Here is a 24,653-nt window from a genome sequence, read left to right as displayed (position 1 = left end):
ACAGTAAACAGATAAAAAGTATCAAAGTTGGGTTCTCAACTTCATTATCATCTATGAACCTGGGATGAGTTCTACCCAGAAAAAACCTTCGGGTGAGAAGTGTTTGACTACTAGCGTATCATGATAAAGGGAAGGAGAATAAGAAATAGGACCAAAATCATAACTTTATCAATATCAGATTATTTTTCTTCTTTTCTTGTCTGTGTAATAATAATGATATTATTAATTCCAAAGGCAGGGATCAGCATATGCAGAGTGTTGGAGTGTGGACTAGGTTCATTATTATAAATGTGAAAAATCCAAATCAAACAGGTGTATATATTGGGTTGCAATATTTTCCCATTTTGGTAATTTGCTATGTATAACTTAAAATGACTTGCTTCCAATTAAAAAAGAAGAGTGGGGAATACCCTACAAACTTGTGAACAAGGTTCCACGTGTGGCGAAATGTTGGGTGTTGCTGGCTGTCAACACCAAATGACACGGTGACATTTTGCCGGCGTGTTGGCTACTTTTGGCAAGGTGTTGATGAAAATTTGATCCTTTGTTTCAAGTGGTATTTAAGGTCGTTTTGGCTTGAATTTTGTTGTACATTCTAATTTGAGGCCAATAAACACACTGTGATCATTATTTTGGCATAAAACATCACTTAATCTAAAGTTTTTGATTGGCACATGCCCGGCTATATGCAGGCAAAACTGAAAATTTGGAAAAGAAGTACTAAAATCTACAATTCATTGTACAATTATGTTGAGTATGGCTTATGCTTTGCATTCTGTCGCCAATGGACACGAGGGTGTGGGGATATTGCCCCCAGAGCCTGTAGAGGTCCTATGTCACTTTGGCAAAAATCAAATGAAAAATAGGTGAGTTAGAATTTCGTTTGAGAGAGAATTCTTCCACACTCATATTAGTGAGTAGGAGATGTATATTAATATTATGTGAATTACAATTCAAATATTTGAATTTGAATTACAACTTGTTTACAATCAAACTCTACAACTTGTTGATACTTTAACTATAACTCAAACTCTTCTTGACTGGTTGGAGATAAGATCAATCGAGGATAGAGCTAGTTACGGTGGATTTGAATTTAAATTTGAATTTAAAGACTTATCCTTTACACTCCCCCGCAAGGTCATTGGTTGAGAACAGACAGTGAGCTTGGACTTTAAAAATTTGAATCTTGGAGCAGATAAGCCTTTGGTGAGAATGTCTGCGATTTGGTCTCTTGTGGGAACGAATCGGATTGAAAGATTTTTGGTGGCGACTTGTTCATAAACAAAATGATAGTCAATCTTGATGTGTTTGGTTCGTGCATGAAAGACCGGATTAGCAGTAAGGTAAGTAGCTCCAATATTATCGCAGTACATAGTTGGTGCAAAAGTGACAACCCCAAGTTCAAGCAGTAGCTGACGTAACCATATCAGTTCAATGGTAGCATTAACAACTCCTTTGTACTCAAATTCTGTAGAGGAGCGGACAGTGGGTTGTTTCTTGGAACTCCAAGAGATCAAGTTAGGGCCCAAGTAGACACAGTAGCCACTTGTAGATCGTCGATCAATAGTTGAACCGGCCCAGTATCGCATCACTAAAGGCAGTGAGAGAAAGATTAGTTGTTGGCCGAAATAGAATTCCATGGGATGGGGTCTCTTTTAGATAACGAAGAATTCGCTTAACTACAGCCCAATCATCAATTGTAGGGCGATGCATATATTGACAAACCTTATTGACAGCGAATGCTATATCAGGGCGTGTGAGAGTCAAATACTGAAGAGCACCCACTGTACTTCTATATTGGGATGGATCATCATAGAGGGGAGGTTCCAGCGGTTGCTTTGGTGATGGAGGTCGGGGTTGCTACTGATTTTGCTTTATGCATATTGGTCTTTCACAAAAGATCTGAAGAATATTTTGACTGGCAAAGATGTAAACCGTGAGATGAGCGAGTGACCTCGACCCCTAAAAAGTAGTTTAAGTCACCAAGATCTTTGATGGCGAATTCCTTGCCAATGGCCATAATGACAGAATTAACCTCAAAAGAACTAGATCCAGTGAGGACAATGTCGTCCACATATACAAGAAGATAGATTGTTTGATGTGTTGAAGTACGAAAATATAGTGCTATATCAGATGAGGACTGTGAGAATCCCAAAGTGAGTAAATAACTGCCAAGCTGATGAGACCATGCCCTAGGGGCTTGTTTTAGACCATATAAAGCTTTTTGAAGGTGGCATACATAAGTAGGTCTCTTTGGATTAATGAAACCCTGTGGTTGAACCATGTAAACCTCTTCAGGTAATTCACCATTTAAAAATGCATTTTGAACATCCAATTGGCGAAGAATCCATCCTTGGGCAACTGCTAGAGATACAATCAAGCGTATGGTAGTAGGTTTGGCAGCGGTACTAAAAGTGTCAAAATAATCAATTCCTTCATATTGGTGAAATCCCTTGGCGACCAAACGAGCCTTATAATGTGAAATAGAGCCATCATTGTTTCGTTTGATTCTGTAAACCCATTTACTTCCAATCAAATTCATGTGGGGCTAATGAGGAACTAGACTCCAAATACCATTACGTAAGAGAGCATCAAATTTGTCACTTATAGCAAACCTCCACTTGGGGTCTTTACTAGCAGTGGTATATGAGGTGGGTTCTGTTTCAGGATTATCGACATAAGAGGTGACTAGGAGATTCAGTTTAGAGATGGGTTTAGGATGACCCGTTTTGGATCGGGTTTGCACATGGTAAGGTTGAGGTTGAGTTGGTTGGGATGGTGCAGGTGAGTTATGGGCTAGGTTTTGGGTGGGTTATGGGCTAAGGTTTCGGGTGCAAGGAGAGGTTGAGATAGAGTTTCCGAAATTTCAAAATTTGAATTTGAATTTGAATTTGAATTTAGATTGGAAAAGGAGAGTTCAAAATTTGAATTTGAATTTGAATTTAGATTGGGAAAGGAGAGTTCAAAATTTGAATTTGAATTCCAAGTTTGGGTGGGGTGGGAAAATTCAAAATTTGAATTGGAATTGGAATTTCGGGTGGAATGGGAGATTTCAAAATTTGAATTTGAATTTGAAAAGAGATTATCAGCTGTAACTATGGTGGGAGTGGAGTGAGAGCGGGAAGGGTGGTTAAGAGGTTGAGTTACAAAGGGAAACTTAGTTTCCTTAACAACTAAATGTCTAGAGATGTAGGATTGGCCAAGAGTTGGATCATAACATACATGCCCCTAATGTGAGTTGATGTATCCAAGAAAGATACATTGTCTGGAGCGATATTGCAGCTTGTTTTTGTTATAATGCCGTAATCAAGGAAAACAAGTACATCTGAAGATTCTGAGAAATAAAAGATCTGGATTTTTGTAATATAAACCTGAAATGTAAATTTATTCCCAAGTACCGGTGTAGGCATTCTGTTAATTAAGAAGACGGTCGTTTCAAAGGCGGCTGGCCAGAAAATAAAGGGGACTGAAGCACGAGCCGTAAGAACAAGGCCTGTTTCTACTATATGTCTATGCTTCCGTTTTGCTCTTCCAATCTATTTAGAAGTGTGTGGGTATGAATACTGATGAGATATATCATTCTCTTTAAAAAATGATCAAAATATTCATATTTCTTAGCACCATTAGATTGAAAAACTTGAATCTTGGAATTAAAGACATTGGCTGCATAATATTAGAATTGCTTGAATACTAAAATTGCATCAGAGTGACGTACAAGTGGAAAAATCCATGTAAATCTGCTGTAATCATCTAAGAAAGAAATATAATAACTATAACCTTGTGTAGATGGTGATGGAGAGGGGCCCCAAATATCAGAGTGCAATAATTAGAATGGAAATATTGCCCTTGATTTATTCAACTTGAAAGGCAATTTATGCGATTTTTCCATCTGGCATGAGACACACAAAACTGGTGAAATAGTTAAAATTTCGTTTGAGAGAGAATTCTTCCACACTCAGATTAGTGAGTGGGAGATGTATATTAATATTATATAAATTACAATTCAAATATTTGAATTTGAACTATAACTTGTTGATACTTTAACTATAACTCAAACTCTTCTTGACCGGTTGGAGATAAGATCAATCGAGGATAGAGCTAGTTACGGTGGATTTAAATTTGAATTTGAATTCGAATTCAGAGACTTGTCCTTTACAACGGTGGATTTGAATTTGAATTTGAATTTGAATTCAGAGACTTATCCTTTACAAGGTGAAAAGCCGAATGAAATTTTGTTCAATATGGTGAATTTGGCGATATATTGCCAATTTTCGGTGATATATGGGCAATTTTTGGACTAAGTCGTTTCGCTAGGGGGAGTCGTGTCACCCCCAACGACAATATATCACCCTGTATCGGCGATATATCAAACTTTGCTTGTGAATTTATTTAAAGAAAATTTTCTTGTAGTTGCCAAACTTATGAACTTCACAAATAGGGTGGGTATGGAGGTGAACTTGTTGTAATTTTCATAGTTTTATTTGAAAAATTCAAACAATTTATTTTTCTAAAGACACCTAAATGGCCAATAGGTGTTGTTGCTAACAAACATGCCTTAAGAGAAGAGGTTTGTGCTTTGAGAGACAACCTTTGGCGGTGTCTCTTACTCTTCTATATAAAGGTGGGAGATGTTTTGTTTTTCATCGCGCAAAACCTGTTTTTGAGAAGCGTTAGTTTCCTTTAAATTGTGTCAATTGGTGAATGTAGCTTTACGGATCCCTTAGTCCATCACTTACGGGGTGCACCGTCTATGATGGAGGGGTTGACTGATCTTGGGGGTGAAAACGCATTCAGACCCGTGTGCACTATTCGGGGCGTTTAAATACCTTAAAGAAAGTGCCGACCACGATCGGCACGTTTCAACTCTACCACTTTTCGTGCATCATTAGATGGATGTATACAACGATGCTTTCAACAAGGAGATCATTTATACTATTCAAAATAAGATAAGTTTTCATTTCTATGATTATGTTTCATTTGTTTTATACGATTGCCCATGTGCTAATGTATTTCCAACAGAACTTCACAAATAGGGTGGGTATGGAGGTCCGTTGACAGATCATATGACCAAATGGAAAGTTTCATTGACAGATCTTAAAAATGTTCATTACAGATCATATGACTGTAAAATGTAGTCATACAAGGATCTTTAAAAAATTGCTCTTCACAGATCATAGATGAGCTCTGTGAACGGAGTAAAAGCAGGATCAAAGCCTATATGGAAGGCATGAAGTCCCAAAGAACCTCGAAATGGAAGATAGTATTCTTACTCCATCAAGGGCCGCTTAATTGTGAAACCCTAATTAAGTATCTTCTTGGACACCACAGCAATTTCAGCTCCATGCTTTAACAATTCGGCTCTTCCTTCTAGCTGATCTAACACACCACCAACACCATCTCAGAATTTCTCCTACAAACCTAGACTATAATTATCAAGGTTTCATACTTTATGATCCTAATTCAATCTCTTCTTTGCTTCACATAATCTGGTTCAGAATCTTAAGTAGTTTTTTCGTCACTTAATTCCATCAATGCTTATGTTGATTTGGTCTTCAAATCTGCAGAATCAAAATTCTTCGAATCGTTTCATTAGTGTTAACTGTTTGGTTACCTTGACCATATGAATCGATTCATCTTGAAAATTATCATGATAATGTGAATCAAGAGTTTTCTTTACTGACGGGCCAACTTTTGGAGGAAACTTCAATCCATCTTTACCCAAACAAAAAAAAGAAAAAACCATGAAATCTGAAAAACTCCAAATTTTAGGCAAAACTCGTAACTCCACAGGATTCTTGATTCTGATGAACCATTCAACAAAAATAACCAAGCAGTTACTAAAAATCTGATTCTTGATTCTACGGATAGAGTCGTATAACCAAACGCATGCAATATGTATTATCGCTATTTTTATGAGATTGAATATAAATCCAACACTTCAAATATAGATTTGATTTTAAATTCAAAATTACAGATATAATCCGTTGTTGTAAAAGAGTTTGATAAGGACTCAAAACTGTTACTCTGGGCTAGGGGAAAAAAAAAAAAAAAAAACTGACTCTGGAATGATTGGATAATATCTTTAAATCAAAGAGTAGATGCTTGAATTTCCTGAAGTTACACTGCAGGCATCGGTGATTGACGTCTCCTATCCTCATCATCTTCCCAGTTAGTTGATTTGTAGTAGATACAGTAAAGGATAATCTGAGCCAAGCCACCAACTGCCCCAGTACCATTAGCAATCTGTTTAAAATGAATACAACTTGAGTTATGAAATCAAATTGGAAAGTTATTGAGAAAGAAACAAAAATTGAATATGAAAAAATCATTACCAAGATGTATAAATCAAAACGTAGAAGAGCATATATCAACCAGATTCCTCCATTCATCAAGTTTGTCAATGATAGTAAGAATGGCATGTATCTCACACTCTTAGTCTTGATAACCATACCCTATAAAGAGAGAGAGAGAGAAAACCCAGTTAGGAAAACTGCTTCAAGCAACCGAAAACACTTCCAGAGAGAGAGAGAGAGAAAATACCATGACAGTGAGTGGAGACATATACATGCCAATTCCAAAAACCACACAGAGAATACCCACAACTCTAGATCTTGATTCATGGGTGTGAAAACATAAGAGTGTGACGAGTACAACCCCGGCAAGAAAGACTGCTTCAAGCAACAGAAACCCAAACACCTTCAACTGCAAACAATCGAAAAAAGATTCAGAAAATGGATGGTTCAGTGAACTAAATTCATGTATGGAAATTTAGGGCTTGTAAGGTGTACCCTCTTCTTTGCAGGTGCATTGTAGACATAGACGAATAGATAAACCAACTCCATGGCAAGTCCCACACTGTTGATGGTGACAACAAGAAGACTCTTGGGATGGACTATTGGGAGACCATAGAAAATCCATAGCAGACAGTTCATTACAGTTGCAACGTATGGCATTGGAGAGAATTCCTCCACTGCTTTCCTCTTCCATATTCTCCAAAGGGTTGGCCTGCATTCCAAATATCATCAGTTTCGGTTTTTCTCTCTTTTATCTTGAAAACCCAAGAAAGAAAAAAGAAAAAAAAAGATCGAACAGATGACTTACGCAGGGGAAGCAAATAACAAGAACGAGATAATGTTTCCTGTAAAGAATGTGCGTACGAACAAACCCAAGTGAGAAAGAAGATCAAAATAAACATAAGAATCAGAGAAAGGAAATCAAAACAAAAGATGTTTAAGGTTTTCCTTGATCGTACCAATGATACCAACAACAGTTCGAATCTGTTCCTTGTGAACCATCTTGATTTGTAGAGAGTTCACGTAAAGATCGAAAGAAGAACACAGCAGATCTTAATAATGAAGATCCAGAAACTAAATACTGTAATCACTGTACACAACCTTTACCGGTCTTCTCCACAGATTGATTTATAGAATGAGTGGACGAATCAAGAGGATGATGATTAACAACTGAGAAGGTAGTAGAGTCTAAAGCCGTCTCTATCTATTTTCTGAGTTAAAGAAGATCGAGGATTAGAGAAGCAAATTCGGATTCGAAGTTGGCGCATGGGATAAAATTTGCATTTCTATTCACGTGACTTTTTATTTTATAGCTCCAGGTTTTCTCCTTTTTTTTTTTTTTTTTTTTTTTAATCCTAATCGAATTCTAACTGCTTTTCATTAGCAAAGGTTAATTAAGTTTTTGAATATCTATGTTATCCTCTTTTTCCGCTTGTAAACAAATTTGGATAACGATAGATCTGTTGTTGCTGCAGCTTTTCCTTTTCCTTCTTAGTTAATCCTAATTCCTCTCTATTCTGACTATTTCTCGTTGGTTAACTAAGCTCTAAATCCCTGATTAACTCTTTTCCTTTTTTTATAGAACAAAATTGCTTATGAGTTGGATTTGCTTGCCTTAGGAAACTAAAGAACCATTTGATAGCTTACCGAAAAATAATTTCTAGTTTTTCTTGTTTTGAGAAGCAAAAATTGATGAAAACTGTTTGTTACATCTGATTTTTACAACTTAAACTGAAATTTATGAAATTTTTTGCTTTGAGAAACATTTTTGACGCAACAACGATTCTGTAATTTGAAGCAAAAATTTAGTGTCAACTGAGTTTAAGTGAAACAGTTTTAGAAAGGTATTTATAGAATTTGATACAATAAAAATAACAATCCTACTAAAATCAATCCAACCTCTCCCCTTATTTATTTATTTTATTCCTTTCATGCAGACTCCCAATTACAAACAATGTTAATACTAAGTACATCCTTGCCTTCTTGCTCTTTTTTATTACGCGTGTTTCATTAATAGAGATTTTTGGATGTAATGAGTAATAGACTCTGGTTGTTCACTTTTCAAGATTTATTGTTTAGGTAGTTAGTTCATACCATCCATACATAGTGTTTTGATATAAGATTTCAATTCTTTCATGTTTCAACAGTAGCGTATTATTCCATGGAGCTAAGGTCCAAAATATGGAAGAAACAAGTGTTTCCATGACTCTACCACCCCGTCAATTCTGTTCCACTTAATCCTACCAAATATGTTGCATTTTCCGGTCATCATTATGGATTGGATTAGTTTTTCTGGTTAGTATACTTAATTCTCTTGTCTCTTGAACTTATTCAGTATTTCCCACCCCTCCCCAGAATTCCTTGGGGTTGTGAGACACATTCAAATTCAATAAAAGTCTCGAAAATGAAAACAAAGAAAACAAAATTGGAGGGAGGGGTCAAACCTCTTGAATGAAGAAGAAGAAGAAAAGAGTATGATAAAAATAAAAATATATATGTATAATAATAATATAGATTTTTGGAATCGGTCTTATTCTATCTCTATTTGTTTTGTTTGAATGTCACGCCCTTTGTGCTAAATGCTTGACTCAAATCTAATAAATTGGCGGAATATATACCTCACCCTTCTCTTTTTGATAGTTTTTTTTCCGAGTGTTAAAACGATATATTTTGAATTTGTCAATGAATTGCTTCGATTCGACCAATAATGGGATTTTTGGCTATAGAAAGGTTCTGTGCCGGGCATACTATATTTAATGATTCAAAAACAAAAATAATAAATAATAAGACCATTCCATTTCGAGAAAAGACCCACACCCGAGTTCCATAGCTTTGGGTCCACTATCTCGATCATGATTTTCCTACCCCCATAGGAAAAGGAAAGGTCCTTCCCCTTCCCTTTTGTGCCAATTGTGGGCAAAGAGGGATTTGAACCCCCGTACACTTTGGTTTGTAGCCACGTGCTCTAATCCTCCAAGCTACAGGCCCACCCGCGTCTTCATTGGGTTTGTTCGCAGGAATACTATATATATACATATACATATCAGCTTACCGCTGGCTCCCATGACCGTGTTTGTTTTCCTTCAAATAGATGAGGTCTCTATTGTTCTTGCTTCCTCTCTTCGCTCAAGCAATTTGCCTCTGAAAGACTTTAATGAAGGAATTGATTAAGTTCTAGGAAGATTTTAAGGGTTAATACGACCTTAGCTTCTAGGGGTATCAATGGGCCGAGTTGGGTCAGGCTAGCTTTGAATCCTAACCAAGAACTGAAATTGAGACCCAAGGCCTACCCAACCCTCTCAGGGTTTAAAAATCTCCAACCCTAACTCCACCCTATCCAACCCATCTGAGGTTTACGGAAATAAATTTATGGAAATATATCTAGATAGTTAAGGCCTTGATTAACGCTGGTATATTTAGAAAATTAACCCTGATATTTAATGCCCTTATTTAGGTATATTAAAGGCCCTGATATTTAGTTATATTTATGGCCTGCTAGATTTTGATATATTTAAAGCCCACGTCAGATATACTTGAGGACCTGACTTAGATATATTTAAAGCCCTAATTGATTTAGATATATTTAAGGTGCCGATATTTAAGGCTTGATTTAGGTATATTTAAGGCCCTGATATATTTAGATATTTATAGAAAAAAAGCATGCTTTTGGAACGGGAGAATTTATAGAAATATATTTAGATATTTAGGGTTAGTGGGATACTAAGATTGTTAGTTACAAAAGAGAAGGATACTCACTATTACATACCAAAACAAAAGAGATATTCAATTTGTTTTAAAATGTTTTAAATTTTAAATATAACTTTCTTTAAATTAAACTGACACAAGGTCGGGTTGGGTTGGGTTGGTCTGGATTGGCCCGAGGGCTAAACCCAAACCCGATCCGTCCGTGTTAGGGTTGATTGTTTTGTAATCCAAGTCTGCTCTTCGAGTAGAAAAAATTGAGTTGGGATTGGGCTGGTCAGGGTCAAGAGGGTTTTATTGACACTCCTATTAGCTCTTCAATCCCCAAGTCCAAAATATAGTGGACATTTATTACATGACAAATATTGATCTACAATGGTAATTTTTGTAAATTACGGCTTCCAAATTTGTTTGAAGAAACAAGTTTTATCAAATGTCTACCGGTATTGTTTCTATTTCCGAAAGGAAATTTTTGGTGAGAAAATTGGCCGAAAGCAGCTTGATAAAACTATCTTGTTTCAGGTGATTTTTGAAACATGAATTGAAGTCAAAACTGTTTAACTAAGGTTTTTTATAAATTTCAATTTATGTTTAAAAAATCAACTAAAACAAAATCGTTTTATGAAGCAGTTTTCGGCTGATTTTTTTATTTCTCAAAAAAAGAAACACCAGAAACTTGCTTCCAAAAGTAGAAACAATAACAGTAGACATTTGATCAAATCTGTTTCTTCAAAAAGTTTGGAAATTATAATTGAATTTACGAAAATTACCATTGCAGACTTTAAATCAATATTTGTCATGTTATAAATGTCGACTATATTTTGAGCTTGGCGGTAGAGAAGCTAATAGGGGTGCCAATAAAACCTTGTTGACCTTGACCAGCCCAAACTGCCCTAAGCCCAGCTCAATCCCAGCACAATTTTTTCTACCCGAAAAGCAGGCTTGGGTTACAAAATAATCAGCACTGACAAGGTCGGATTCGGTTTAGGTTTAGCCTTCGGGCCAACCCAGCCCAGCCCAACCAAGCCTTGTGTTAGTTTTAATTAAACGAAAATTATTTTAAATTTAAAACATCTTTACACAAATTGAGTATCACTTTTGTTTTGGTACAATTAGCAAACTCACTATTCCAATAGGTTTAAGCAAAACAATTTTAGAGAGGGGCGTTGACAGAATTTTGCACCCTAAACATATTAACCCTGCTAAAACCCTCTCATACTACAATAGAACTATCCATTCGTTGTTTATTCAACCCTAACAATAGGGATCATTGGATTGTTCATCTTCTCCATCTCCTGACTAAAGTTCCCCTTCATCTTCTTTATCTTCGGTGAACACCTAGCTCCTTCTTATCGAAAACAAAAAAAGAAAAGAGAACCTAGCCCCAGTCTTTGCAAAAAAGGTCACTATTCTTCACCTTCTTTATCTCCAATTGCTGCAATAGAACACTTGTTGATACTTTTTCTATTTATAAAAGTAAATTTTATCAAGAAAATGTTTTTACTTCTAGAAACACTCAAAATAGATTATGATGTTTCTCAAATCAGAAATACTTAGTGGATTATCAAACGGGTTTTAAAAGTTAATCTTTTATCGGCTGTTGAGGATAACATCTGATATAATAATGGAAGTAGGAATTCTTTGGTTTGGATCCTCTTTAGTGAGGATATCACCCATCGATTGCCCAGTGAACCCTTAGAAAATGCCATGTGTCTAATTCCAATCTAAAGGCTATGATAAAACAACTTCTTTTTTTCCCAACTTGAAACCCACACTACTGTAGAACTTGTCAACCTGACTAATATCCCCAAACCTGATTTATTATCCAAGTTTCTCTCCACTTTCCAAATAATACTCAACTGAAAAAACGAAGAAGAAGAAGACTATGTTGAAATCACTCCCTTCTCTTTCACCGGAGTTTAAATAAAACTCAATTGAAAAAAAGGACGAGGAAGAAGACAACGCTGAAATCTCAAAGCCGCTTCTTCTAGAAAATTTTCAAAAATTTTTTTTTTTGTTGAAATCGAAAACAAAAAGAAAACAAAAACGTTGAAAGAAATTGATGTTCAATATCTTCCGCAATCTTTTTTTAAGAAAAGAAACGAACAAGAAGAAGAAGAAGTTGAATAGAGCTTTCGTGCAGAAATTTTCAGGGAAAAAAAGAAAAGAAAGAAAGAGAAGAAGAATGAAGATTAAAATCCAAATAGATTTACCTCCCAGAGAATGTTGGATATAATGGAGAAGATGAAGACAAAGCCTGTGGAGACGAGAAGTAGGGTGAAGAAGACGGAACGACAACTAATTTGGAAAGAGGAGGGAAACTTGGAAACTAAATCAGGTTTGGGAATATTGGTCGGGTTTTATAGTAGTGTGGGGTTCAAGTTGGGCTAAAAATGAGCTATTTTATCATAGCCTTTAGATCGGAGTTAGACACATAGCATTCTCTGAGGTATCACTGGGCACTCTGTGGGCGATATCCTCGTTGGAGAGAATCTGTCATAATTATCACGATTTGGCCTAGATCCCTATGAATAACCACGAAAACCTCCATGGAAATGAGGACCAATACCGCGAGAACCTCTGAAAGCTGAAACAGTAGATCGAGTATAAACAACCAAAATTGAATTTCCCTTAGCAGTAGAGGACTGATAATCTTGAATTCCAACATTTGCCATCACATTCGTAAGTTCTTGAATGACAGAGGGATAATGAATTTCTTCATTGAGTAATAAACCATGGAGATCCCTCATGTGAATAAGGGTTTCGCGAGTTGCGATAGAAGTTACAAAAGAGGAAAATTTTGAGCCAAGGCCATCAATAAAAAAGAACCATCTCATCATAGATACAGGCTTACCAATAAAATACAATTGATCATAAATCTTCTTGATATGTAGCAGATAGGTCTTCATCGAATCAGATCATTTCTTGACATTATGCAAAGACAAATGTAGTTGCATAACTCGAGCTTGCGAGTGAGAAGCATTAGTAGTTTCAAGAAAATCCCACACCTCAACAGTAGAAGCTAATCCAACAATTTTGGGCATCTTTCCTAAATGTTTTAAATGTCTAATTGAATAGGTAAGGGTATTTTGAAAAAGAGAAATATAGTAGTTTCTACTTTTATAATCCTAATATGATAGTATGATTAAGAAGAAAGAAGAAAATATAAGATTGATTCCTAAAGAAGAAGGTGGGGTCCCTTGATAAAATGCCAAATTAATTGGATATGAATGGATAGTATATAATTTTGGGCCAACTGAGTAAAGCCCATTTTGGAGTTGGGTTCTGGATATGGACTGGACTTGCCCTCACAAGCTTGGGTTGGGTGTGACTTGCTCTCCCGCATAGAGCCCAACCAAGCAGATGCCCATCCATTAAATCCAAATTGCGAACTCTACAGAATCTCTATCCAGCATAGTGGCTCCTCCACCCATCATGGTGGTGAATTCCCTTTACTTTTCTTTTTGGTAGTGGTCCTAAGCTCACTCTCATGCAGTTTAGTAGCTCCCATATTATAGGTTCAAATCTCTTCTATTCCTTTGTTTCTCACATTTGGCAGTTGTGTGCTCTTTGACCTGGGCATATATGAACACTATTGATTTCTGTGTATTATACTAGGTTTCCAGTGGAACTACACTGACAGGACTAGTGCTTGCACTTATAGTTTACAAGGCTAATGCTTGCATAGTTTGAACTAAAAAGTCTACACATTGTGTAACGGGGTGCAAGTCACCACTAACTATTACATACTCTCTTTGCTCACAAAAAAAATAAATAAAAAGGAAAACAAAATATAAAAACATGTAAAGCCTGAAGGGCATTTATGTAACAGGCATGTCAATTTCTATAAATTCACAACAGACAGCCCAAGACATAATTTTGTTTCCTTGTCAGAAAAATTATTGGGTTTGAGGTCAGATTCTTTCTTATTATGTGGAAAATGATGTGGTTGTGAAGGATAGCCTACATTTCTCCTCTCGACAAACATACCACAGTTACCTAAAAAGATAACAAACGACAATGCAGGAACGAAGATAAAGAATGATTTTACGTGCACGGCAAGTAGAGAGATCCCAAAAATCAAAGAAAAGGAGAGTCGGCAAGAGAAGCTGAATTGTTTAATAATACCTTGAATTTATTATTATTATTTTTTTAAAATTACGCTGATATCATAAAAAGGTATCAATTGTGTATCGAAATCATTTAACCGTAACGAACTGCGCCGTCTAAAATCGCACGTTTAAAATTCAGTACGTACGTACCGAAACCAAATTTTTTCGGTACGGTTCCAGTTTTAGATATTCATACCGTCGGTATGCACCGAAACCATACCAAATTAAAAAATATAAATGTAAAACATTTTACTTTTATCCTATCCCTAATTTTCTGTTTAATTTTTCATTTCGTCTTTCACTCATTTTCTTAGATTTATTTGTTTTGTCTTTGTTAATATCATATTGTATCAATTGTTAGATCCTAATGAATTAATGAACTAATAACAAAAGTTGCAATGGTTCGTTCGTACTAAAATTTTACCAACTAGATACTGTGTATAAACCTTTCCCGCACCGATTTAATACCAAAATCGTACCGAATCGTTTTTGTAAATACCAAAACCGTACCATACCGTATAAATTTGGTATTGTACGGGTCTGATTTTTGGTATTCGAAGTTGGTACTATACCGAATTACCAAAACCGTATTGATTAACACCCTTATGTTTTAGGCATTTCTAAGGTAGAGAGTTCTATGAGTTTGGATCACCTTTCTGTCGGGATAGTACTATGAGTTCCTCTTAACATTTTTTTATCACACATTTTGTGTGAAGTTCATGTCTAAAATTGATAAAATTATTTAGGAATGGGACCCTAGGGATGGCATGTGAGGTAAAAAAGTGTTAGGGGATGGGGACGACAGGGAGGTGATCTAGACTTGCTCAAAACCTAGTTTATCTAATGGAAAACGATGAAAGAACTCTCTAAGGTAGAATTATCTAAACCAATTTTAGAATCCAATACAATGCATTAAACTCATGTTTCAAGTGTTATCTACTGGAGAGACTCGCCTCTGTAGTCTCTCCGCCTCCATCCCTCCCGTTTTTTCTCCCTCTTCTCCACCTCTCCTCCTCTTTCCGCCCTCTTCACCTTCCTCCTCTCCTCGATCAAATTTTTTTTCTCGTTTTTATCTTCTCCTCCTCTGGTTCGATAACAAGATCTAGGGTTTTCTCCTCTAGTTCGATAACTAGATCTTCTCCTCCTCTCTCCCGTTTTCTCCCTTTTCTCCTACTCTCCTGCTATTTCCGCTTTCTTCACCCTTCTCCTCTGCTCGATCGGAATTTTTTTTTCTTTTTTATCTTCTCCTCTGGTTCGACAACCAGATCTGGGATTTTCCCTTTGTTGTTTTCCTGTCGATCTTCTTGTTTCCCCTCTTACTTTTTCTCTTTCTCTTCGTTTTCTCCTTCCTCTCCATCTCTTCCCTCTCTATTCTCCTTTTTCGGTTCACCAAAAAAAAAAAAAAAAAATGGTTGCAGTGAGCTTTGGTGAATACCGCAGAACAACCCAGATCTGGAATCCAAGTTCTTCTGCGACGACGGGCTTCACGGGAACACCTCTACGGCACGGATGGCAGGCCATACCTTCTCTGCAATATTGATTCTCCCAACGCAACAACCACAATTCCGCCCTTGTGGCATGTTTTGTGTCCGCCCTTGTGGCGTGTATTTCTCTGCATTTGTGGTGTGTTTCCCCCTATGTGGGTGTTGGTGCTTAACTGTTCCTGTATTTGTTACAGCTTTCGTTCTAAGGGTTTCTTGGGCTTGACCTATCCCTTAGCCTGGATGACCCTGTCTATTGCATGTTCGACAGTTTGGTCAATTTCCGCTCATTGGTTCGAACCGAACCTTGTGTTTCATGCATCTATCTAGGGGTGTCAATGGTGCTGTTTGGAGCGGTTTCGGGCCGGGCCTAACGGTTTCGGGCTGAAAACCCCCCAGCCCAAACCAGCCCATTTAAAAGATAACGGTTTCGGTGCGGTTTTGGTTTGGTGCGGTTTGGGTTCAGGTTGACTAACGGTTTGGCCTAATGATTTGGATTTGGTTTGGTTAACGGTTTAGACTAAATTAAAAATCAATATTGAAATTTATTTTTATTTTTTCCTCAACTCCAAATCCTAGTTTCTCACACACAAAACTACAAAAGATAGATGATGAAGACTCCAAGTAGATCCAACGATAAGTGATGGCATTAGCTTGATCCAAACCACCCTCCACCCTCAAAAAATAAAGAATTTAAATTTTTCTATCATGTGTAGACGGTGAAACAAGGATTAAGATTAAGATTAAGATTAAGAGTTAAGAGTTAAGAGTTAAGAGTTAAGAGTTAAGACTTATCAATTAAGACTTTTAAATTTTAAAATAATTAAACTAAATGAAATTTAAAAATTAAAAAGTTATCGATGAAGATTAAGACTTATGAGTTAAGAGTTATCAATTAAAACTTTTAAATTTTAAAATAATAAAACTAAATGAAATTTGAAAATTAGAAAGTTAGCGATTAAGATTTTTAAATTTTAAAATAATAAAACTAAATGAAATTTAGTTAAAACTTAAAATTTAAACTGTTAAACATGTTAACACTCAACTCTCAACTACTCAAACTCGAGTCTCAAAGTCTCAAACACCGAAATTCATGGATTATTAAATACATTTAAACAATACCAAAAAAAATTAATTACATTTAATATTTTAATTTTATTTATGTAAAAGACTAACGGGCTGACGGGCCGCACACGGGCTGGGCCGGGCCAGCCCGAAACCGTTCGGGCTGAGGACCCTCAGCCCAATTACGGCCCATTAAGGATCGGTTCGGGCTATAACAGGCCGGTTCGGTCCAGTTTTAACGGTTTGGGTTGAAAATTGACACCCCTACATCTATCTGTTGTATTTTTCTTTTCTTTGGTGTGTCTGTACTTTTCTTAGTTCTTGAATGAAGTGTTATTTACCAAAAAAATAAGTGTTATCTACTTAATTAAGACTCACCAAAGAAAAAAGAAAAACTAGTGCATGGATTAGGTTTTTTTGTTTGTTGTGGGTATAAAGGAATTCATTCAAGAACCAAGCAAAAGTTACTCAAGGCATCTTGAAAACAAAGGTCCAAGGGTCACATTATCTTACTTGCTATAGATAGAGCCTGTCTAGCTAACGAATCCGCAACTACAATAAGAGGACACTGTCTATTCAACCCCTCTAGAGATTAGGTGAAGTGCTGGGCTAGAGACCATATAGGTCCACCGATTTCTTATAGTTAGACACAAACAATACCTAATCCCAACTGCGCTATTCAGCCTCCATAATGCTTGCTCTCATTGTTGTTGCTTCTCCAATGAGAATTGATGGGCCAACAAAAGGTTACGAGAAAGCACACAGTGTGAGGCCCCTATGATCTCGAGCAAGGTTTCCCATTTCACATTTATTCGAAGTTAGTGAGTGACTATAGTCCGAGTTGACTTCGACCCACTAATTTGGGGGGAGGAGAGGGCTTCCAAACCTCCAACAAGTGGCGTATAGATTAGGGTTTGAGGTGGGGTCATTTTAAAAGCTTAGCCCATATCTTGAATACCCTAGTGTGTGATGCTAAACCTAGCTCGGATGCAATAAAACAATCCACCAAAAGTGACAGGTTTGGCACCTAAATCTAACCCTGACTTGATGCTCTCAGGACAAATACCATCAGAGAGGATTAAACCTTGACCTCTAGAAGGAATTCGCCATTGCCAACTACACTAACCTTTGAGAGATATTGTTTTGTTTCAAGGAAGTCTGCAAATTGGGTGACAGATTTCTTGTGTAGGATAATCTTGTCGGTTAAGCTTCCGAATCGCCTTTGTCATAATCTTTGATTCATCCAATTACATAAAGTAAATTCCATCACCTAAATCTAACCCTGACTTGATGCTCTCAGGACAAATACCATCAGAGAGGATTAAACCTTGACCTCTAGAAGGAATTCGCCATTGCCAACTACACTAACCTTTGAGAGATATTGTTTTGTTTGAAGGAAGTCTGCAAATTGGGTGACAGATTTCTTGTGTAGGATAATCTTGTCGGTTAAGCTTCCGAATCGCCTTTGTCATAATCTTTGATTCATCCAATTACATAAAGTAAATTCCATCAAGTCTTTTTCTCAGTGATCATTTTGTTCAAAATAACTACATAAAGTTCCTGTCATACCCGTGAAACATTTTGGTGAGTGAGGTCATCGTTCCTGAGAGAAAGCAGTTGAAGCAGTTCTTTTCAATCTTGTTTGTATTTGTGGTCTATATTCATGGAATCAGAGATAGAGACGTTGGAAGTTGGAACTCCCACTCATATCCCGTCATAAGGAGTTCGTGTGATCATATCCAAAAATGTCAGCCACCATTAAAGGTCTGGTTTACTGCTTTATGTAATGATAAAGACAAGATTTAAGCCATTAATCATGGAGTATAATTTTTTTTCTCTTTTCTTGGTAAGTGGAGTAGAAACTAAGGAGCCTGCAGTAATCTTTTCTATCATTTTCAGAGACACAGAGAGATGGAGAAGGGGTTAAGGATTTCCTGCATCAAGATTAATTTTGAGATTACCGACAAGAATGACAAGCGGATTGGGATTTGGGATTGATTAGCGTATGAGTAATCATTAAATCAGCCCATTGAATTGTTTGCTTTTAATTCAATCAAGTTTTTTATCAGGAATTTAATAGTTGGTTTGAGTATAATTAGACAGTAGGGACTGTGAAAGCTCATCTCAATCAAAGGAAGCTGATTTGCTTTGTAATAATTTCATATGACCACCTATTGGACTATTTGATGGTTGCCTTGATCAGGTGACACCTTAACAATGAATGGTTTGTGATTCATCCACCGAGGCCTCTCAATTACAATGATTGAGAAGCTAAGGATTGAAACTAGGTCAAACCGTCCTACTTGCGATGGATAGAACTAACCTAATTAGACTATCAACAATGACATTTATGAATCTTTCACTAAGATAAAAATCACACATACCTCACGTCATTTTAACTGTAAGATGTTTTCATCTCAACGCATCAATTGAAAAAATTTGACATTTCGACATAATCAAAAGTCCCTCAAACTTTGTCAGAAACACGGAGAGATAAAATTGGTATTATGCTTCTATAGTCGATTCTTCTCAATTTGTATTCTCTTTTTCTTAAAGGGTAATGTAGAACGCTACTCTCCACACAAGCTTGGATCTCCCCCCCCCCCTCAAATAATAAAATTAAAACAATGAAACATTTTCCTCACCTTCAACAACTCTATCATTTAGTTATGAGAAGAATCTCATCTTATTAGGCCTTAATTAGTGGTGAAAACTACCTTAAGTATGTGGCAAGGAAGGTAGAGGAGACTTCAGATCGCCTCCCTGTCGAGGGTGCACTTTGACGCCTTTTCACCACACATATTGTGTGAGGTCTATGTAAGACTCATTGAGAGTCTCACCTTTGACTTATTTTATCATATTTAGATATGAGATCAATACAATATATATAATAAAAAAGTATTTGAGGGAAAATAATGCTTTCTTGATGGGGAGGTGATTCAGGCTTGGAAGAAAATTGTACATACCCACCCTCGAAGGGAAGAAAGAAAGTTAGGGGAGGGGGGAGGTAAGGGTGTCAATTGCATACCAAAATTGTTTAACCGTACCGAACCGCGCCGTCTAAAACCGCACCTTACCGTACCATTCAAAATTCGGTACGATACGTACCGAAACCAAATTTCTTCGGTACGGTTCCGGTTTTAGGTACTCATACCGTCGGCACGTACCGGAACCGTACCGAATTGGTACCGTACCAAATTAAGAGATATAAATTGTAATTTTACAATTAAAACACTTTACCTTTTCCCTATCCCTAATTTCTTATTTCAATTTTTTGTTTCATCATTCACTCATCTTCTTAGATTTACTTGTTTTGTCTCTATTAATTAGATTTATTTGCTTTATCTATGTTAATTTCAAATTATATTGATTGGTTGATCACAATTTCATTAGGATCTTAATGAACTAATAACCAAAGTGGCATAAGTTCATTCGTACCAAAATTATACATACTAAATACCGTATTTAAACCGTTTTCCCGTACCGATTTAATACCGAAACCGTACTGAACCGTTTTTGTAAATACTGAAACCGTACCATACTGTTTAAATTTGGTACGGTACGGTTATGGTTTTCGGTATTCAAAGTTGGTACTGTACCAAAATACCGAAACCGTACCGATTGACACCCTTAGGGGGAGGAGACCTCGGATTTTCTATTCTCGAAGGTACTAATTCTTTCTTGATATTTCTTCTACCACATATTCAGAAGGAGCCCATTTCTAAACACTGATAGAATAAACTTTCTTAGATATTTGATGGTGGAATATGATTATATGAGGGGTAGTTTGGAAATGACTTGGTCAATCTAACATTGAACTTTTAGAAAGATAATTAAGAAGGGTCAAGTAAGGAAGGCACTTAGTGGGTATGGGTGTCAAAAAGTTGGCCCCTTTCACTAAGTACTTGACAAGTTAAAAGCCCTAAAACCCAATAGATGGATTAGTAAATGTTCAGGTGTCGGGCTTTGGGGTTGCACACATTATGGTTTCCTAGTATTTCGGGATTTTGTTTCTCTAGAGAGATAAGTTCAGGTAGGATAGGGATTAGTTTATTTTATTGAACCAAAACCGGGTTCATAATGTAGGTTTAAGGTAGTTGGTTTTGGTTTAAGGTTTCACAGCATCATCAACATTCGAGATCTCCCAAAACCCACATGATGCATTCACCAAACAACACAATATAACACGACAGCCGGTTCAAACCATGGTTCGATGTATCGGCGATATATCGCCATGTCGGAGTGGGGCGACATGACACCTTCCTCCAATACGAGGCTGATAATAAGTAGACGATATAGCGTTGATATGTCACCAAATGTCTCCAATGTCGCTGATATGTTGTTTCTCTCTCTTGTTTCTTGTATTTTAATCTTATTTTGCTCTTATCCTCAATGTTTACGAGTACATCTTGCTTCATTATCATTGACTATATTACATTATTTGTGTCGATCAAACAGGATTTCAAACAAATTCGCAAGTTTTTCTGATTTTCAGTTTTGCCTACATACAACAGGACTTGTGTCGATTAGGACATTAATTTAAGTGATGTTTTAGGTCAAATAACCAAGGTTTAAAGTATCCCACGATACCATACGATACTAATTACTAGCCGATACGTATTCATATTTGACCCAATCGATATGATACATCTCGATACGTCTCTCCATTGAATTACACTAAAAATAAATTAGCCAAAGCGATACAATACTCGATATATGACGATATGTCTCTTAAAATCACCTGACCGATCGGTACTCAATGCTGATACTTTAAACCTTGCAAACAACTCTCTTATGTGTTTATTGGTCTCAAGTTAGGCTACACAACAAAATTTAGACTAAAATGACCCCAAATACACTTTGGAACTAGATGTTGTTTTTCATCTGCCTCACGAGAAAGGGAGAAATTGGGCAAAAAACCGAAACAGAACTAACGAAGATTGAGGTATACTCTGTGCTGCGAAAGTGATTCGGCCAGTAAGTAGAATGCTAAGTCTTATTGAGACCATAAAGATGGACAGTTTAGTCTACCTATAGGGTTCAATTCGATCTTGTACTTTGGTACAGTAAAGACCAAGACAATCTCGACAAAGTGAAAAGTGGAATCGATTCGATCATTAAAGTCAGAAAGACACCCCTCCAAATGTCGCCCAACATTGCCATATTGGTGGTGTTGCCAGCCACAGACACGGCGACACATGGGGATTTTTCAAACCTTGGTTCGAACCCCAATCATGGATGTAGACTAATCAAATCTCATAAACTAAACAAACCGGTGAACGTACTTAAATTGATGGAACAGGTTTGGCCGAACCAACAGTTGGTGTTGGACCGAACCGACATCCTCTTATTCTTCTAGTTCTTCTAGTAAAAGGGAAAAGAAAAAGTAGTTAACCGTTAATAGTTTGCAAACCCTAGCTTTTGATGACAATACCTACCAACTTCCCCCAACTAACCAAACGGTAATTGAAAGCAATCATTGCCCTATGTCAGCGAAAATCCTACCACCAACACAGCCGCTCTATCGGTTTCCCTACAGCAAAAGCCAAGATACCCATCCTGTGGTTCTAAACATGTCCATCATAATAGAATAACTTTCGGAATATCCAATGATCTAATAAACCAAGGATTAAGGCGTTGGAAATATAAAATTAACGCCAACTTTAATTTTAATTAACGCCGTAAACTCAACGGCGAAAGCTTGATACGTGTCGCAGCGTCATCATGCTAACGTGGTGGTCCCATAAGCAAGTGGATCCTATTAAATTGAAAATTAAACGTTATAATTATGAGTTAGTTAAGGAGTCTAATAAGTAAAGCTATGTTACTAATTGTATGTGAACATGTAGACTAAGGTGGGCCCACGTATGTTCGTCTTTTCTTTTCTATTGAGAGAAAAGAAAGATACCAGTATTAAAAGCACGAGCGTGCGATTTGACATTCTTGATTGTCTTTTTGTCGTTCAATTTTATTTTCTCTTTCTCAAGCTAGATTCTCAACTTTACTGGTTGGGTATTACTCTATGGATGGTTTTGAACAACATTCTTGACTTGGAAATCTAATAGCTGAAATTAAAAATTTTCTTTGGCAGTTAAACTACTCTTCATTTAGTAGAGAAAACTCTAATCAAATGTGTTCTTGTGAGACTCAAAAGGAGAAACAAGACTTGGGAATGTTAGTATGAATTATACTTCTGGAAGAATTTTTCTCTATGGGAAGTTAGAAGGTGGTAGCTGAACGGCCGTGTAAATTGTTTGGCTGAACACTTATAAAAATCTTAGCATTAAATTTGATAGAATTAAATATAAATCATCTATCGTAAACGGTTTAGATTTAATTCAATAGATTTAGTGGTAGGATTTATTTACATAGCGTTCACCTATATTATACTAATATTTTTTAATATTTTAATAGCTCTCCTTACTCTTACTAAAACTAATTCTTCATTAAGAGAAACATAACCCATCCCAAATCACCCCTAGCTACCACTTTCATAAGCACCTATGTTTTCCCACCCATGTTACCTTTACTTGGACAGAGTTAGAATAATCATAAATCAGCTAATTATAATTTCTTCTTCTTCTAATAAAATGTTGAGATGGCCGAGTTGGTCTAAGGCGCCAGATTAAGGTTCTGGTCCGAAAGGGCGTGGGTTCAAATCCCACTCTCAACAAAATTATGGTGAATAAATTTTTTTCCCTTTGCGTTTTTTGTTTATGAAAAATATCGTACCATATAACAAATGTTATAAACACAACAACAATTAATAAGCCCAAAAGACACATAAACACATTTTGCATCACAAACACTTGAGTGTGTGAAAACATGCCACAAAGGACATTTTGCATCATAAGCGCTTGAATGTGTGAAAACACGCCACAAAGGCTAAAGGGAAGCATGTCACAAAGGCGGAGAGGTGGCACACCACAAAGGCGAATAAGCTATATTGTGAGCATCCACTGGAACGAGTTGGAGGACAGGAAGTGCCGTCGTTGGACTTCCAGCAGTGACTTTTCTTGCTCCAGATTTTGGCCAAATATTGTAGGGACTCTAGCGGTGATCGACAATGTCCGAACGCTAGTAACGTGCGATGGTCGGAGATTGCTATTGTATCCTACACTCAAGTTATGAAAGGACATTTTGCATCACAAGCGCTTGGATGTGTGAAAACACGCCACAAAGGCTAAAGGGAAGCATGTCACAAAGGCGGAGAGGTGGCACACCACAAAGGCGAAGAAGCTATATTGTGAGCATCCACTGGAACAAGTTGGAGGGTAGGAAGTGCCGTCGTTGGACTTCCAGCAGTGACTTTTCTTGTTCCAGATTTTTGGCCAAATATTATAGGGACTCTGGCGGTGATCGACAACATCCGGACGCTAGTAATGTGCGACGATCAGAGATTGCTATTGTATCCTACGCTCAAGTTATGAAAGGACATTTTGCATCACAAGCGCTTGAATGTGTGAAAACACGCCACAAAGGCTAAAGGGAAGCATGTCACAAAGGCGGAGAGGTGGCACACCACAAAGATGAAGAAGCTATATTGTGAGCATCCACTGGAACGAGCTGGAGGACAGGAAGTCATGCCGTCGTTGGACTTCCAACAGTGACTTTTCTTGCTCCAGATTTTTGGCCAAAAATTGTAGGGACTCTGGCAGCGATCGACAACGTCTGGACGCTAGTAACGTGCGACGGTCGGAGATTGCTGTTGTATCCTACGCCAAAGTTATGAAAGTATCTTTTTCATGTAGTTAGTGTGAAATATGCCCAATGTAACATCTCAACTAATAGACAAGGAAAGATTCCCAATAAAATTTGTCACGAGAGGGATGCAATACTAAGTAGTTAATGTAGTTGAAATGCAAACAAGAATTCAGCCGCCTTCCTCTTAACAGTTATTTTCATTAGCAATAAAGTGAAGAAAACCAACACCAAGCAGGTCCAAAAGAGAGGATGAGATAAGAAATCATAATTAATTAGAAATGAATTTTTCTTTTAGA

General features: G+C 36.9%; 1 protein-coding gene and 1 non-coding gene across 2 annotated transcripts; one reads left to right on the top strand and one right to left on the bottom strand.

Moving 5' to 3' along the window:
* Positions 1 to 6,117: 6,117 nt before the first annotated feature.
* LOC149010226 (bidirectional sugar transporter SWEET5-like) lies at positions 6,118 to 7,295 on the bottom strand. Its single transcript, XM_089162416.1, has 6 exons — positions 7,253 to 7,295; positions 7,102 to 7,138; positions 6,789 to 7,005; positions 6,541 to 6,702; positions 6,333 to 6,452; positions 6,118 to 6,243 (listed from the first exon to the last, which is right to left on the bottom strand). The coding sequence occupies exons 1-6, from the start codon at positions 7,293 to 7,295 to the stop codon at positions 6,118 to 6,120; spliced, it is 705 nt and encodes a 234-aa protein (XP_089018542.1).
* Positions 7,296 to 23,245: 15,950 nt separating this feature from the next.
* On the top strand, positions 23,246 to 23,326 carry TRNAL-AAG (transfer RNA leucine (anticodon AAG)). Its single transcript has one exon. It is a non-coding gene; the product is annotated as a tRNA-Leu (tRNA).
* Positions 23,327 to 24,653: the final 1,327 nt, after the last annotated feature.

This window comes from Hakea prostrata, chromosome 7, assembly GCF_041222555.1.
Source record: "Hakea prostrata isolate BN-2017 chromosome 7, UWA_Hpros_2, whole genome shotgun sequence".
NCBI lineage: Eukaryota > Viridiplantae > Streptophyta > Magnoliopsida > Proteales > Proteaceae > Hakea > Hakea prostrata.
Note: the sequence above shows the minus strand (reverse complement) of the source record. Positions and strands in the feature narration are given on the sequence as shown.

Excerpts from the sequence above, each read along its gene's own strand:
- LOC149010226 (XM_089162416.1), bottom strand. The coding sequence starts at position 7,295 with ATGGTTCACAAGGAACAGATTCGAACTGTTGTTGGTATCATTG. Across the intron at positions 7,006-7,101 it reads TTGTTATTTGCTTCCCCTGC|GCCAACCCTTTGGAGAATAT; the intron begins GTAAGTCATCTG and ends TTTGGAATGCAG. Across the intron at positions 6,244-6,332 it reads GTTTTGATTTATACATCTTG|ATTGCTAATGGTACTGGGGC; the intron begins GTAATGATTTTT and ends CATTTTAAACAG.